Source organism: Coffea eugenioides, chromosome 10, assembly GCF_003713205.1.
Source record: "Coffea eugenioides isolate CCC68of chromosome 10, Ceug_1.0, whole genome shotgun sequence".
Taxonomy (NCBI): domain Eukaryota; kingdom Viridiplantae; phylum Streptophyta; class Magnoliopsida; order Gentianales; family Rubiaceae; genus Coffea; species Coffea eugenioides.
Window position 1 is genome coordinate 6629310 of NC_040044.1, and position 16878 is coordinate 6646187.

Below are 16878 nucleotides of genomic sequence, written 5' to 3' on the forward strand. Positions count from 1 at the left end.
TAAAACACGCTAATATTCCTTGATAATTGTAGGCCATGTTTAGATGTGTCAATAGATCAGATCTTATTCAGATCCAATCCAAATCCAATGTATTTGAGTAGGGCTTTGATTTAATTTTTCAAATTTAAGCTCTACTTAGACCCAAACTCTGTAAAAGAATTACGAATCTGAATAGGGTTTGATTTTCTATGATCCATATCTAAATCCAAACTCATACTAGACCCTATTCATCCGCATGTATATATAATTAAATGATATATATTAATAAATTTATAAAATATTCTAATTTTCTATGGTTATTAGATCGAATACAGTAAGATTTCATGATTTTTTTTTCTTTTTTCAACCTAATTCTAGCTGTTATTGTAATTAGTACAAACTTTTTTAGAAAAAGGGGAAAAAGGTAAAGGCAAATAAATGAAAGATTTGACGTAGATACAGTTGAAATTTTAAAAATAAATAAAAGTAGTCTGTAGTAGTTATTTTTTTGAGTTCATAATATCGCATTCAACTTCTTGAATATTAATTTTATTATTTGAAAAAAAATTGGATGGTGTTTATATTTTTATTGAAATTTATATATTTTTAATATATTTTTATTTTAGTGTGTTTACAAAAATACAAATGATATTCATTGGATACCCAAATTCAGGAGGGTCTGGATTTGGATTTATTTTTTCAGATCTATAAAGGTCTGAATTTGGGTCTATGCCTAATTAAATTTAATGGGTTTATATCTGGATCAAAGGGATCCAACCTAGACTATATCCATTATATATGCCTAGCCATGTTACGTCTTGTCCAAAATAGTGATCAAAGATTAACGGAAGAGTGGCAGGAAGCAACCGTTTCTGACAGTTCACGGCTAAGATTTGATTCAAAAAAATTATACAGTCCAAATTTCATTTTGTACTTCGTTTTTAACAATATGTGTGGGACGAACAAAATTTTGTTCTAGAATTACACGTTGTTGAAAATAAGTTACACCATGTGCAAACAGAGTTACGCCATGTGTAAAATGCACATAACCTTCAGAAACGATTGCCCCTGGTCCAAGATTAACATAAATTACTTACATGGGCCTCTTTTTTTTTTTTTTCGGGACGGAGGGGGTATCCGGGCCATCGCGTAAACCGGACTCGACTAATCCTCCGACCCGAAAGGAGAGGCCCCTTCTCCTCGGGTACGTTAACTCTGGGACTCGATCCCTGATGGGAGAGATGGACAACGGTCGCTGAGGAGCTTCCGTTGTACCACCGTTGTACAAGAAACGAGCTGCCCAAGTGGGGCTCTTGCATGGACCTCATTTAACAGCATTTTGTAGGAACTTTGATTTTTATGTATAAAAAATGAGAAGATATTACTCAGAAAAATTAGTTTTTGGTTTTGAAATAGAAAAAGTTGTACAAGAAAGTACTTCGTCCGACCTATTTCATTGTAACCAAAAATTCGGATTTCCTTTAGCTCTCGTATTATAATTACATTCAACTGAAACCCCAATCTTTCAGCTAATAGCAATAAGGCCCCACTTTCCTAGACGGGGGGCAAAAAAAAAAAAACACTGTACTAGAAATTTGCAGAAATGCCCTTCACTGGTTCATCGACTTTTCTAACTTCCAGTCAATCCCATGTCAAACATTTGTCAACAAAAATGCAGCGTCAGACAGCACCCAACCTCTATGGCCGCCCTGTCTTCCCCACCGCTTCTCCCCCTTTCCCCTCTACTCCATACCAAAATCCCACAAGAAAATGAAAACCGTCTCACAAGAAAACAAGGGACAATGGCTCTTTACTTTTCACTTGGGATAAGCATTGATTATAGGAAAAAAAACAAATGGTGTGAACACACGAATCACCCTTCCCACCTTTATTCATTATCCATGTAGAAAGAGTATAAGATTCCAGCCCAATTCTGCTGATATTGCAGTTCAGTTCACTTGTTTTCATGCCTATTCATCCAAATTGTAAGAATCTTTTGTGGGTTTTAATAGCAAACAAGGAGGGTCACTAAAAGATCAGCAAGAAATTGATCATGGGGTTGGAGTGGGAAGTGCAAGTCCGGTTCCCGTCGAACACACCTGTCGCCGGCATTGAGCTGAATCCATGGGTCCGTGTCAATTACAAAGGCTCTTACGTGTCCCCTCCCAACTATGCCCTCCAGTTTGCTTGGTTTGTTCTCTTTATTTTGTTCTTCTTAGTTTATGCTGCTTTTAGTCTTTTTTTTTTCCTTTGGTTGCTGGAAGATTTTATGAATGCTGTGACAACTCTTGTCAATCAATTTTGAGCTTTATCTAATGGCCAATTGGTCATGTGTACTAATTATGCTAAGTTATATTAAATTAATCATGACTCTTGAGCTTTACCCAATCCTCAAATCATCATAAGCAAATTGTCCATTTTCCATGATTTTATGTGTGTCAGAATTGTGATATGCTGCGAGAAGGGAGGTAGTCAATTGGGGAGTTTTTGGTTGGATGATGGGTGGATAAGATGATCACTGCCTAGTGTTAGAGTTCATAATAATCCAAGTTTTAGTCTTCAAGGCTATTTTGGGACTTTAATTGCAAAAGATGCTCTGTATTATATCCCTGTACACTAGGGATTGTGGTCTTAAATGTGCCAAGTATAGTTTCTCAGGTGCCGGATTTTGTCAAAGTCCAGCAGAAATGGCGTAATATAGCATTTTCTGCCATTAATTTAGACAAGTAATGAGAAGTGCATTTAATGAGGAGCAGAATAGGACAACTTGCAAACATGAAGAAATTTGGCTCAGTGACATGTTGAATATTGGCCTATGGGAGAGATATCGACTTCCATATGTCACCAGAGCATCCAAAGAGTATGCAGAATTGAATGATTTCCAATAGTGACAATTCAGGAGGGCAAATTGCCTATATCAGGAACTATAGATCTCACCAAGAGCTGTTAGCAATTGTGTTTTCTTGCATCATGAGTGGGCTATAGTTCCCAAGCAAGAGCTATTATATTTTCTCCATCACCAGGAATCTATTGGAACCTTTATTGCCAATAGAGACTATCCATCTTTAGCAGTGGAAAGTGCAAAAACTTCACCTTTTGAGAGTCCTCCTGATGAGCAGCTCAAATTGGCCGCGCCAAAGGTGCCCTGTTTGATACAGCAGTTAGACATAACACCAAAGAACCTTTCTTTATAGTCTTTCACAGGCTTAACCGAGGGCTTAGGTGTTTTGGGCAATGGCAGACCAGATAAAAGCACATGGAAACATTGTCTGCTTAGTGTCACCTATTTGGTTCAAATATTCTTTCTAGGTGTCTTGTCATCCTTTTTTCAAAGCATCAGTTAATTGCTTTCATAAAATTGGTTCATGATGTGTCGATGATTATGCTGATTACTTTGGCTCTTTGTTGCCAGCCATGAACTTTTGAAAAGCACCTGCTTTGCTCCCCTAGCCCCCCCCCCCCCCCCCAACCCAAAAAAAAAAAAGGAAAAAAAGCTCCTTATATATGTCCTGAAATTTCTTTGAATAAGAATGCTGCCTGAACATTGTAAGACATGAAGTTCTGTTGCTCGTGGAAACTGATCATAAGTGACACAAGCTACCACTTCTCAGAAGTTCTTGAATATGACATTAGGATGGTAGAATCTAGAAGAAGTATATATAATAGGACCCATTTGGAGTTGTTTTTCTGCAAATAATTACAAAAGTCTCAAAAGCATTTTGAAAGTTAAGTGACGAATCTATGTTTTTTTTTTGAATGATTTGGTAAATTGACTAAAAGAGAATACAAAAATAAGAAGGCTTAGCACTTAAAAGATGTGTTTCATTGTGCAGATTTACAGTTATTGGATTTTTTTGCATTGAAAGTATGGGTAAATAAGACTTAATTTGAATATGAAAACATGTCTTAGTGGTAATCTCTTCTACCTTTTTCCTGCCAAAGAGATTGATATTATTTGGTGGAGACAATTGTAGAGTACCCTTGTCGAGTTATATTTATTGTGCTTTTCACATGTTAAAAACCTAAAAAATTCTAGGATTTTACTTTTCCTTATTTTGTCCACATTCTTTTGTTGGTTAAATTTCTTGCTTGTTTCTTTTATCGCCAGAAGATTGATTGCTCAAAAGTTGTCCATCAGGTTTGTTTCTTCATCTCATGTTCATTCTTGCCCCTTTATACTCGTAATTTTGCCCCTTTATACTCGTAATTTTGTTGTTTCCTTTTGGTTTGGCATTCCAAGTTGCTGGCAGAACCCCCCTGAAAACTAACATTTGTAAATTATTCTATAGGTACAGAGAGCTTTCTACTTTGCCTAAATGTGTCGAGGTTGGCAGTTCTTACTTATACTGGCTTTATACTTATGAGCATTCCCGAAACCAAAAAAAATATATATATGTATATATATATATATATATATCTTGTTGATGTAAAATTTGTTTCATTGAATTGCAGGACTATGTAGCTTACTGGCTTTATACTTATGAGCATTCCTGAAACCAAAAAATATATATATATGTATATATATATATATATATCTTGTTGATGTAAAATTTGTTTCATTGAATTGCAGGACTATGTAGCTTTCCAAGATCATGCTTCTAGAGATAGTAGTATGACTGTATATGGTGGTGGATTGAATCAAGAAAAGCATGGTTTGCTGAACTCTGAGGATTTAAAAATTGTCGAGGGAGAGGGGAAAACTTGGATTCAAGTAGGTTCTTCAAGAACCTATACACCTTCAGAGGACGATATTGACTCCAGCCTAAGGCTGGTCTCTGTTGCCATAGATGACATGGGCATCAAAATGTCGATTAATGTCTTTGTTACCACTCCTGTCATTAGATTACCTCGTCCATATCCTCGCCATATGATCATATTTTGGTCCCTCAGAAAATTTAGAAATCCCAAGTGTATTGCCACACCTTTCAAAAAAGAAAGTTTCAGGGTATTATCTTATAATATCCTAGCTGACCTATATACCGTAAGTGGTGCATATACTCACTGCCCTAACTGGGCACTTACATGGGAATATCGTCGGCGTAATTTGCTCAATGAGATCCTTTCTTATGATGCCGATATCCTTTGTCTTCAGGAGGTAATTCTTGCTTCTCTCTCTGTGCATATTGAATTTGGATAAGGAAATTTCTGATCTTCTTCTTAACATTTTTCTCTTTGCTACTTTTCTTGTGGATCAAGCAGGTGCAGAGTGATCATTTTAAGAATTTCTTTGAACCTGAATTTGCAAAATTGGGTTATTCAGCTATTTATAAGAGGAAAACCAAGGAGGTGTGCTTCCACAAATACTTACTTCTGAAAATGGATGAATTCCTTTTCTTTGGAAAATATAGCTCTTAAAATCTGCAAAGTGGTAGGATTATCTAAAGCTAGCATGAAGTCTCTACTTAGTCCCTTCAACCATGTATATCAACTCACCTGAAAAAATCTAATATCGACTGCCTTTGGGCTGTAGACTGGTGGATTCGGATTGAAATTGGTAGAACTGGATAGTGATTGAACTAATAGTGATCCGAGTTCACTTAAATGATAAATCTATTGGATTAAATCCACATAGGGATCCATCAAACTTAATAGAATCCAGATGTTTGTGCTATTTGTATAACTTATTTATAACAAAATATAAAACCTTCTCAATAAATTTTTTTCATTGTCATCACAAAAGAAAATTATGAACTTTAAAAACTAAAGGGACTTGATGGAAAATTTTGATGTACTGAAACTTCTTTTGAGGTAACATAGTGAAATTCGAACCCATGAAATCAAAAGTGAACGAGAAACTTCAAAGATTTTTTTGGATAGCTCTATATGCAACTTAACACAAATATGGCATTCTATTGCTGCCAAATTAACCTATCATACTGGTTGAGGTTGCTGTGAAAGGATTTTGTTTTACACTTGCATGGGCCACACATGTTCTGTCATGGCAATTGCAACAGTCATAGGATGACGTAACGCGCATTCCACCCCTAGTATCTGCTAATAAATGCAAAGCAGCAGCAATCCATGACTGCATTTTTGAACCTGATACATGCCATCTCAAAGAGCACATTGTCTACCATCAAATTTATATGAAAATGAAAATTCTAGTCTCTTGCAGGTGTATAGTGCCAATGAATATGTAATTGATGGGTGTGCAACATTTTTCCGCCATGACCGCTTCAAGATAGTTATTAAATATGAGGTGAAAAAGGCTACTTCATTTGTCTTGTGGTTTGGTGATTGCTCTAAATGAATCTTAATCTTAGTAGCCATGTGCATCTTAGGTAGAGTATGACAAAATGGCACTGCCTGTAATTGAAGTTCTTGAACCTGATAAAAGAAATAATGGTCTTTTTCGCCTTATGAAGGTGAGTGGCTCATTTACACTACACTGGCAACAAAGTTTTTCAATATTCAGAGGTTTATTGTTATGCTTTTAATGTGTTAGGACAATGTTGCACTTGTTGTGATACTGGAGGAAAAGGACAATGGACGTTCTCCGGATGCTGCTAGGTCTACAATTTGTGTGGTACTGTCGCTGTTCAAACTCAAACAAGTGTTGTGACTTTTATTCTTGGTGTTGTCCTTTTTGCAAACAGGTCAATGAGCTGACATGACTATTGATTTTTCTGTAGGCAAATACTCATATCCACCGTGGTTCGGATGCTTCTGATGTGAGACTATTCCAAGTATGTAGTCAACCATTTGTTCCTGTAGTTGCCACTCAAACAGCAGCTTAAACCTATTTGTTACGATATCAGGTTGTCAATCTCATCAGGGGACTTGAAAAGATTGATTCTTCAGGCATTCCTATTTTGATTTGCGGTGACATGAATTCTCTTCCTGGAAGGTTTGTCCTTTATCTGTGATGTGACTTGCATTTTGGTTTGCTTCCCCTATTTGAAGTCTCTATTGATGTAGACATAATTTATGAATGGAAAAGGATATAACTGTTAGATACTTCTCTCCTTAATTTCCTTCTTATACTCCAAGTCAAACTTAATTTCATGTAAACAGCTAGGTCATTCTGGACAAGATTTGAGAATAGGAAAATATGATTGCTAGGTCGTTCAAAATGCATGGATTTTCCTACTTATGGTATGGTTTAAATCTTACATCACTGTTTTTAGTTTGACGGCTATATGTTGCTTAGTAGTTGGGGATAGTAGCGTAAATGGGTGTATCGGTGCTGTTGCGTTCTAGTGTGCCTTGACCTGTTTATTGACTGGGTGAGTTGATGCAATGAATGTGTAAGGCCTTTTTAACTTCTACTACAAAAAATTTATTTGCCAGATCTGCTTAACCGATTGGTTCCTTAGAGATAATTTTGACCTTAATACGTGTTTGATGTAACTTACTTATTTACAACATTTACTTCAATTTTTTTCTACACATAAAACACGCAAGAACTTGATCAAATGATGCTTTTTGCATGAACTTTTCTATTTTACAATGAAGGAATTTAATTATATCAATATAACTCGGATGTTAAATGGGTATTGTCTTGGGTTTGTGGATTAATAGGGCAACCTGAAATTTCTAGAGGGCCAGCCAGTCAATTACAGATCTGCATGATCACGTCATAAAGAAGTAACACTCCTTAAACTATCTGTTCTGGTTTGGTTTATAACCTGTTCACTTGTTCTGGTGCCTGAATCATCATGTCATGTACAAAATTGCCACTCAATGCTTGAGGATGTCCTAGGGAACTAATGCAAATTATCTTTAGACTGATGCAGACCATGTTTTGTGATTCCATTTCTAGTTTACTGATTCAAAATTGTCCTATTCTTTTTTTTTTTTTAAAAATATGTTTTGTTTTGTTTTGTCCTATACATTGGACTAAAAAGATATGCCTACTTGTGGGAAGATTGTTGGTGATGTTTTGGTTAGTACTGGGAGACAAACTTGATATTCCATAATATGTCTTGCTTGACAAAAGTTCATAATGCAGTATATCATGGGTGGATATTGAACTTCCACCTTATATAAAAACTTAAGATGGTAAGACCTTACAGACAATTCATTTATAAGGGTTGCACTGCTGCCATGAACTTCTTCTGGTTTAGATTGCCCATGATCATAATGATTGATTCAGGGTTTAAGTTTAGTATATGAGATTCATTATAGTTTTGTTTATGCACATGGAAATTGACAAGTTGACATTTAAGGGTCCCATTACAAGTTGCGGAAAAGTCTGTATATCGGGTTCTCTATGTAGTATCATTCATTAATTCTAGTAAAGTGACTAAGCCACATTTCACTATCTTAAATACTTCCTTCAGATATCAAAACATGTGAATGATTGTTGTGTTCAATGCAACGTCTACTAGTTTTGTTAAAAGTTAATTCTTGTTATTTCTCATCAATGTAGAGAAGTAAAACAACAGATGTTGAATTTCCATTACATTGACTAGATTAGTTCTTATATCTTTTTGCCATCTGATGCTGCAGTGATCCTCATCGCTTCCTCATAAATGGCGAAGTTGGATGTTTTAGTGAGAAATTCAGAGACCCTCTGGGAATACATAAACATCTGAAACTTAGCCACTCGATGCATCTGGTAAGTGGGCTCTTTTTATTTGGCTTTTGTTGCTTGAGAGGCATGTTTATTAAAGCTGGCTTGTCGACCTTATCTTTGGAGATGTCTTTTATGTTAGTCCTATGTTGATATAAGAGGCAAATTTTCCCATTGATCCATCTTGTGTAGTGTGATTTAGCTTTATAAGTTCCTCTCCCTACTTTTTAACTGATGAAGAAAATTATTGTTTAATGCTCCAAAGGTGAAAGTTCCATTAAGCCAGTATCATGTGAAGAGATCCGTGTAGATGGTGTTTCTTTTCTTTTTTCTTTTTTTTTTCTCCATGAGTTTAGAATAGGGTCTTTTCTCATGGTTTTAGAAGGTTGAATCCTTCATCCTTGTACGTCTTCAGTTTTTGTTGCTTGTATTCTTTATAGTGTTCTGTCGGGTATAAAGAGCACTTTCCCTGCTGGCAATTGGCTTGAAATCTATGGATTCTGCTGACAGTTGTCATATCCTTCTTATCACTATTACAGCTATTTGTTGAAGTAATTGATAATGTGTTCAGTAGACAATGTTGTGGCTGTTGAGTTTCCTCCAATGGTTCACTTTTAAAGACAATTGGTTCTCTCGTTTTGATCTTGAAAGATGGCAGGCCCTTTGCTGCTTCTAAATTACAACTATTAGCACCTCCAAATTTTTGTTTTCCTCCTGAGTGTTACTTTCTAGCCCTGTAATGCAGTAAGGTTCCTCTTCTAGGCCTGCGCATATGCACATTTACTTGATTCAAATGAAGTTGGGCAACACCAGAAGGAAAAAATGGATTATCAAGCAATGGAGCCTCTTTTCACCTGCTTCAAACCAAGTTTAACTGGAACGTTGGACTATATTTTGTACTCAAGTAAGTTATATAGTAGTTGCTTCACTAAAGTTTGTCAGCGGTTGTCTTTAGAAAGAGGTACTTTTTACTTTGCCTGCACAATGGAATTCTTTCAAAGTAATAATACTTTCTTGCTATCCTTCATAGTTCAGTAGTTGGCGGTCAAGTCTTAGGGAACAAATATTAACTGTGCTAACTTGACTTATCAGCATCAGTTATATATTTGTCCAAGTCACTTGGCATTTAGATTATGAAAATTTTTCTCTTTCTGGGTATAGTTAGGTGAATGACAAATTTTGTACGTATTACGCTATGATGGCCAATAATTTTGGTCCAATAGTGAAAAGCAAACTGATACCTGTGGTATTTTTTGTACAGAAAATAGGTTGAAGGTTGACGGGCTGTTGAAACTTCTTGATTATGATAGTTTGGAGAAGCGATTACTGCCTTCACCTCTATGGTCATCCGATCATGTTGCCCTCATGGCGAATTTCAGAGTCAAACACGCCTCCAGGGGGGTACAGTATTTATCACCTCCTCCTGATCCGTGGGAACAAAAACAAACAAACTGACGTGTGAATACTATCTTTGTAGAAGGAACTTAATTAGTATTTTGCAATCGCTTGGTTGTAATTATGGATGCCAGCGGAATGCTTTGCATGACCAAATCTTGTATAGTATAGCAGCGAACAGCATAATTATGCTTTCATAGCCAGCCTTGTTAACGTGCCAATCTTTTAGCATGCATTGTGCAACTCTCTGTCTCTCTCATGGGTGTCACGGTCCTGTCTCTGTCTCTGTCTGTGCATGCGCGTGCGTGCTTGCTTGCTTGCTTGGGGGCACCTGTGTTTTCAGGAAATGTATTTATTCCTCTATGGTCAGAGTAGCAGCCCCAATAGGCCATTGCCAGCAACTTGCTGTTAATTAAGAATGGATGAAAAGTATGCGTTCACATTAGTAAATTGATAAACTTCAATTGGAACTGCGTTCTTCTAGAGATTTTTTAGCCTAGAGGATGCGCAGTTGTTCAACATCCTTTTTGAGGGGCCAAATAATCTTGAGTTTTCAGCTGCATACGGCAAGTAAACTGTTTACTATTTCGAGCCAGGAATCAACAACGATGATCAAATTGGAAAGTTTGAAACCATCTATTTTCATGTTACATGGCTACAATATGGTGAACTCTCCCCATTTCATGCCCATGCATGCATAGGTTTTAAACCCTTTTCCGGCTTTACCATGCCCTACTACGTAGAGACTCCAATCCTCTTTTAGGCAGGACTCAAACATTTAGCAAGTTGTATGTCTACTTCAGTCTTGAGCTGTGTCTTTACATAAGCTGTCCTGATCTAAGTAACCCTTTTGTATTCTATTTCTTGATGCCCCTATTACCATGACTTGCTGAATCACCGACAATGCTCAGGCGAAAATTTGATAACCCTTTTTGGTGAATGACCGGTCCTGCAAGTTTGGCCTAAGTGGTTATGGAAATATGCCTTGCTGTGCTTCAGTTTTCGTCCATTGGCTTGAAATTTTCCATTTTACCAATACCCAAAAGCGGCCCGGGGAGGACTTTGCCGCCCGGGGGGGCGGGGTTGTTGGAGCGGATACCAGGTGAAAATGACTTGGCTTGCCTTGTCGGCAAATTACTGTCGAAGCAAAAGTACAATAAAAATCATGAATGGTGACATTCAAACTGCCCATTTATTATCATTTTTGGACTTGTATTTGTCAAATTTAGTGTTTAAAATGACTCGCCACATTAGGAATCGATTTGGCGTGTTAACACATAACTCCACCTCAGTCAGGTTAACTTGGTCAATTTTGCCACGTAGTAGTCTGGGAGAAATATCATTTTCTTGAAATTTAATTCCTTGAAATCTAAAGACATCATTGTCTTGAAATTTATGGCCTTGAAAAATCAAACCAAATCCACAAAGAAGGAATTAACTACCACAACTACGTTAACATTATATAGTCAGTCCTAGTTGCATGAATATATATATATATATATTCATGGTGATTGGTGACCAACCGAAGAATCGTTGAACCGATTCTCGTCGTACAATATTTACTTGCATATCTTACACCAGAAATTAAGTATTATTGCACCTCTCTGTGATGATGGTCACTGTTTTATCTCACAAGTGAAGTTGGGAAAAGAAACAAGTAAATTACAGGTGCAGGTTGGATATCGATAAACATTTGCACCATAGATATATAACATATATGATCACGGTTGATGATGATTCTGAAAAGCATGCTAAATATATTATTTGATACAACAGAAATTTTAATTAGCACAAAAGGCTTAGCCTTCGTTTTAAAAGACTTGGAGAGGTTTGTTCTGGAGGATGCATGAATTTGCAGTTTGGACAAGACGGTGAAGACTTGCACATCATAACCAACATATGACACTTCTTGCAAGCAGCCGCCACCATCTCTTGCTCTGATCCTTCGAATGTCAACCATGAGGGAGACCGCGTTAGACCTCCTTTTTGATTATTGTTGTTGTTCTTGGTTGCACTCGAATTTACGAGGAGTTCATGATCATCGCCCAAGGAATTTGAGGTGCTGTTCTTCGTGAAAATATTTGTCACCTGAGTTTTACCTGATGAGCCACATGGTAGGTTAAGTTCGAGGTCTAAGCTCATGTGACCATGACTTGGCTGTGGTGGCTCTGGGCTTGACCTTGGATCGGTTAGCATCCTCTTATTTGTTCTTGTGTTGTAGAAATATATCTGCCCCGACTGCAATCAATCAAGAAATATATCCATAAAAATCTTGGGATCTCCGGCTGTCACATACAACTTTTCATACTTGCATACTACTTCAAACAGACCTTATCAATAATATTCAATATCAAAAGCAAGCAAAATATTGCATGAATTATGGGGTAGGTACCTTGATATCAAGGCAACGTTGCCACTCCATAGGTGTAGGAGTCTCGAGCTGTAGCTCTGTGTCAGGTGCGGACTTGATCATGGGTTGGCCTTTGATGGGGTGATCAGGGATGTTTCGAGAAGCTTGATCAGGCCGATCATCGTCATCATGCAATTTCCTCTTCTTGAACAAATTCTCCAATTCTGGGATGATTTTTCTTCGGCTTGGAGAAAGAGAGGTATGAAGGGAGACCATGGTGGTGAATTTTGAAATTGAAAAGTTTGGTATTATGATCAAGATATGGGAAAATTGTTTATGGTGGTTATTAACTTATATAGGTGTGAGGATTGAAGAGCGAGCTAATACGTACAGGCGCACAACAGCATATATAGAATCCAAAAGGGCAATGACTTTAATGGTTGAAGTTGAACCATATGGGCCCATCCATATCACCCCCTGACGTGGTGGAGAAGTTGTTACTGCAATTACTCCATGGCTCCTCCTCCTCCTATTCTTAAAAGCATAGATAGATGTTAAAAACGTAACCAACTCTTCTTGGTCAAATTTGCACAATTATATATGTGCTGCTGTCTCTCATGCATTTGCTGATTTGTACTACAATTTACACCACCACCACTACTGCTGCTGCTACTACAACCAATTAAGACACCTGATCTTGATTGCGCTAGCTGTTTTAGCATCGATCAGCATTGCTTATGACTTAAATTATTATCTGAAGTATATATCATCAGTTGTTGCAATTTGTAGAGGCGGTGACGTTAAGAGAGAGAGAGAGAGAGAGGGGGGGAAGGAAGGAAGGAAGAATGGGGGGATATTAAATAGGGGAGTCTGCAAACAGTTGAAGAAAGGAGGGTGTTGAATGAATGAATGCTGGCCTATGGATATCTCTTTAATGGATATCATAACTCCCAACTTTCAGAATTGGGTCACTACAAGTAGGGAACTACTACAACTATTAAAGCGCTCAACACCCTCTCTCTCGGCTATTAATTAAATCAAACCACGTCCCATGAGCAAATGTTTGTCATCATCATCATCAAACAAAACTTTAAATCCTTGCAACTGCTGCCTCATCAGCATTTAAATAACACCTCATTTTATGAGCTATGAATTTATGTCCCATCCATCCATCCATCCTTCCTTCTTCTCACTCTCTCTCTCTGCCATTGTGTGTCATTATGCTATGTACTAGAACTAGTACATGTATTTTTGAAGGAAACCAAATCTGTTCAACTGCACTTTTATGAATGACCCCAAAAAGCTACTAGTTAGCATTTCAATCAGAATGAATTTCCATTGTGGGCAGGAGCACCGCTAGCTAGATCTCTCTCCATCAAGAGTAGAGTACTGCTGCTACGTACTCATCCAACACTTGGTTAACTTTTTAGTTTAAGCAAATTATAAATAGATATGCAAAATGTATCTATCTAAAGAGTCAAACTCGGTAAGAATATAGGTGAAGCGAATTGTAACTCCTGGCCTCTCAATTATAGGTGAAGCGCAATTATAATAAGTTCATTCCATCAAGAGTAGAGTATGAAGTTAGTATGCTTGTGTGTGTGTAGGTGAGAGAGAGAGAGAGAGAGAGATGGAAAGGGGAGGGAGGGGGGGAGTGTTTAAGTCAGGCTACCTGCCTTCATTAAATCATCTTGAATTCAATTAAATGCAGAATTCAAGGATGAGCATTGAAACCACCTCGCTTTGTACAAACATCTTCCCCTTCGTCACTCACACCACCGGCTTCTGTTAAATGCCTTCAACCCACCTCTTCTTCCCTTCATTTAAGCCCCTTCCCCGCTCTCTGCCTAGCCATCTCTGACTCATTTATCTCCCTTACTCACGTCACGTACTTCTACTATACTACCCTCATTCATGCTGTAGCACTTCATGCAAAATTAGCAACATTGCCTTTTTTTTTATTTTATTTAACAGTACCCTCGCAAAAGTGGTAGTAAAACATATCTTTCTTTTTTCCTTTTTTTCTTGAAATGTAAAAACATTTTCTTGATACAGCTAGCCAGCTGGGAAAATGTATTTAGATGATCTCAAGTAAACCCTATATATCTTAAGATTTTTTTCTTCAAAAAAAAAAAAAAAGCATATGAAAGTTCTCTTAACAAGTGCCTCCTAATGATACTCGTTAACCAAACCGATATATCTAATGCTCATAATTGCTGTAATTGAAAATTCTTTTTGGTCTCAGAAGGATCAGCATAGCCTTCCTACCAAAAACTTTAATTTGAGCTATATAATTGTTGGCATGCACATAAAAGAATTAGTATTAATTTGACTTCAATTTCGGGTGACAGAGAGAGATAAAAACCTTAAATTTTCGAGGATCAATTAAGTTAAGTTTGCTTGGAAGAGTTCCCGTAAAGAATAAGGTTTGATACGTATTAATGTATTTTCGTTAAGGAGGGCAAAATGGATGTTGTTCTAATATACTCCACTAGCTAGCTACAACTACGATAGCAATATATATGTTGAAAAAAATAAAATATATAATCACTAATCACAAAGCTTCTTTTGCGAACAGAAATACTTTTTCAACTTTAACTTTTTCTTGTTCTTCCTAAATTTTTGGTTTATTCCTACAGTGCAGTTTAGTCCTAATTAAATAGACTTGCACCATCTGTAATAGAAGCTATCAAATCTTTCTCCTCCATATATTGAAGAGCAATAATAGAAGATCCATTAAAGGACTTAATTGCACTTAACAACCATCTGCAATATGTATGTCACTGTAGAATCATGTGCTGTGGAAATTGACAAATACCTGTTGAGACTCTACAATTGGGTAGCAAGATCGACGCTTATTGATGTTAAGTTTGAAAATAAGATTGCCATTTAATATATGCAATTTGAACAAATTTACTAAATACCTCAGATACTCGGTCTACGCAATGGATCTTCTGTTCCAGAGAGTGGCACGGGATGTGGGACAGAAGATCCGTTGCGCTCTACATGTGTTTGTTATTAATCTGTTTCAATAAAATAGTTTAAGAGGGCATCATGGTACAGTTAATTAGTTGATCAAGGAATCAATGTGAGAGGGAACAAACTATAGTTTCTGGGAGAAAGTGCATTTTGGCCGTAATATTCCATGAACCATGAATTGATAATGTTCATGTATGTTCCAGCTCTCCCACTTTTACTATTTTACATGACCAAATCTTGTTGTCAGATACATAAACATTAACTTTTTCAATGGACTACTATCTATTTTCAACTCCTTCCCCCTTTTGTTTTATTAAACAATACTTGTGTACAATAAAATCAAGGATTTGGCTCGTTAAGAGAAGCCTAAAATGTTAATTTAAAAAAATAAAATTAATTTAGACAAATGTCTACATACATGTGTAATGTATGCTTTCACACAGTAATTTAGCTGTAAATCAGATATAATAACGAGCGTCCACTTGACTCCCTTTGAAAGAAAATACTAAAATCAAAATCAAGACCTCCAATTTCATAAGAAAAGGGTAGTAATTTAATTATCATTCACTACCGCATTCTGACTTGGGCTCCGACCAACAATGGAGAAGAGAGAAATTACATTACATTCTTAGTTCAATCAATCAAGGTGTAATTGCTTCAGTGGTACGTAGTACAAGAAATAACAAGCATTGGAGGCATAGAGTCCTACTTTCTTGGGACCCAACAGTATCTGAGCAAAACCATCTGCTTGTGAATCGATGCATGCATGGCCGACGAGGCAGGAGGCAGACCCGTTGCTTCCTTATTATCGCTTCAAAGACTAAACTACCTATTGCTTCATAGTTCCGGACATCATTTCCGCCAATATCCCTCCCTCCCCATCTAAATGCAATTAACAAAGCAATCTATGAACGATACTTTCCTTTTATGTAATGAATAGTACTACTACATTTTCACGACTTCAATTTTACAGTCCTATTTTCTTTTGCCAGAAAAAAGAAAGAACTATTTCATTCTTCCACTGTTTCAAAAATTGCAAATTCTGTAGCTGTGTCATTTGTAGTTTTCGTACATATAGCCATATCAAAACATATATTTTCTAATCAATTAGTAAAAATATTCTTTTTTTTTTCCACACTCTTCCCATTTCCGACTATTAAGCATAGGATTTGAGTCCTGAACTTGACTACGAAAAAGACTCTAAGAGATAGCTTGACCACCGAAACTAATAAGAATGCTTATTAGTCAAGCATGCAATACAAAAGGTTATGAGTTTGCCTAATATGAGAACCTTTTTTTTCTTTGGGAGAAGATTAATTTTTTTGCACACTTGATTGAAGTTTGACGTAAAAAGGAATGTACAAGTTGAAGATTATACCGTGACCTAAAAAATGTGAGTGGGCTTCAATCATCGAAGTGGATGGTGCATTCCTTAGATTTGGAAAGTGCAACTTTATCTCCTGAGCAACTTAACATCATTCTTCTGTCCCCATAAACTTAGCATCATTAATTCATGGTACTCTACACTCTACATAAATGAAGAAATTTCGATTTTTATATTTGTCTTGCCATAAAAGCCAGCTCCTGTGTTTTAGTTATACATCAATCTCAAGGCAGCTACACCTAAATATATTGCTAGCTTTTATTCCATTCCGTTCAC

The 16878-nt window shown here is 36.7% G+C and overlaps 2 protein-coding genes across 5 annotated transcripts; one reads left to right on the forward strand and one right to left on the reverse strand.

Annotated features, from left to right (window-relative positions):
• Positions 1 to 1654: 1654 nt before the first annotated feature.
• On the forward strand, positions 1655 to 10132 carry LOC113748668 (carbon catabolite repressor protein 4 homolog 1-like). 4 transcript variants are annotated; one of them, XR_003464436.1, is made up of 12 exons: positions 1655 to 2169; positions 4269 to 4305; positions 4550 to 5074; positions 5179 to 5265; positions 6095 to 6178; positions 6261 to 6344; positions 6425 to 6505; positions 6612 to 6665; positions 6738 to 6826; positions 8431 to 8539; positions 9066 to 9121; positions 9257 to 9340. XR_003464436.1 is itself a non-coding variant. In XM_027292182.1 (12 exons), exons 1-12 carry the CDS (start codon positions 2033 to 2035, stop codon positions 9947 to 9949), a joined length of 1623 nt encoding a protein of 540 aa, XP_027147983.1. In that variant the 5' UTR covers positions 1655 to 2032; the 3' UTR covers positions 9950 to 10132. The 4 variants fall into 4 exon arrangements, 3 of the variants coding, with proteins under 3 accessions (XP_027147983.1, XP_027147984.1, XP_027147985.1); XM_027292182.1 differs by lacking the exon at positions 9066 to 9121 and adding an exon at positions 9756 to 10132 and having other exon boundaries at positions 9257 to 9398; XM_027292183.1 differs by lacking the exons at positions 5179 to 5265; positions 9066 to 9121 and adding an exon at positions 9756 to 10132 and having other exon boundaries at positions 9257 to 9398.
• Positions 10133 to 11547: 1415 nt separating this feature from the next.
• Positions 11548 to 12604, reverse strand: LOC113749530. The gene is made up of 2 exons (XM_027293298.1): positions 12282 to 12604; positions 11548 to 12127 (listed from the first exon to the last, which is right to left on the reverse strand). Exons 1-2 carry the CDS (start codon positions 12513 to 12515, stop codon positions 11675 to 11677), a joined length of 687 nt encoding a protein of 228 aa, XP_027149099.1. The 5' UTR covers positions 12516 to 12604; the 3' UTR covers positions 11548 to 11674.
• Positions 12605 to 16878: the final 4274 nt, after the last annotated feature.

Bases quoted from the DNA above. Each gene is read 5' to 3' on its own strand.
- LOC113748668 (XM_027292182.1), top strand. From the start codon at position 2,033: ATGGGGTTGGAGTGGGAAGTGCAAGTCCGGTTCCCGTCGAACACACCT. The intron at 5,266-6,094 runs GTGTGCTTCCAC...AGTCTCTTGCAG, and splicing joins ATAAGAGGAAAACCAAGGAG to GTGTATAGTGCCAATGAATA. The intron at 6,827-8,430 runs GTTTGTCCTTTA...CTGATGCTGCAG, and splicing joins ATGAATTCTCTTCCTGGAAG to TGATCCTCATCGCTTCCTCA.
- LOC113749530 (XM_027293298.1), bottom strand. From the start codon at position 12,515: ATGGTCTCCCTTCATACCTCTCTTTCTCCAAGCCGAAGAAAAATCATC. The intron at 12,128-12,281 runs GTACCTACCCCA...GATTGATTGCAG, and splicing joins AACGTTGCCTTGATATCAAG to TCGGGGCAGATATATTTCTA.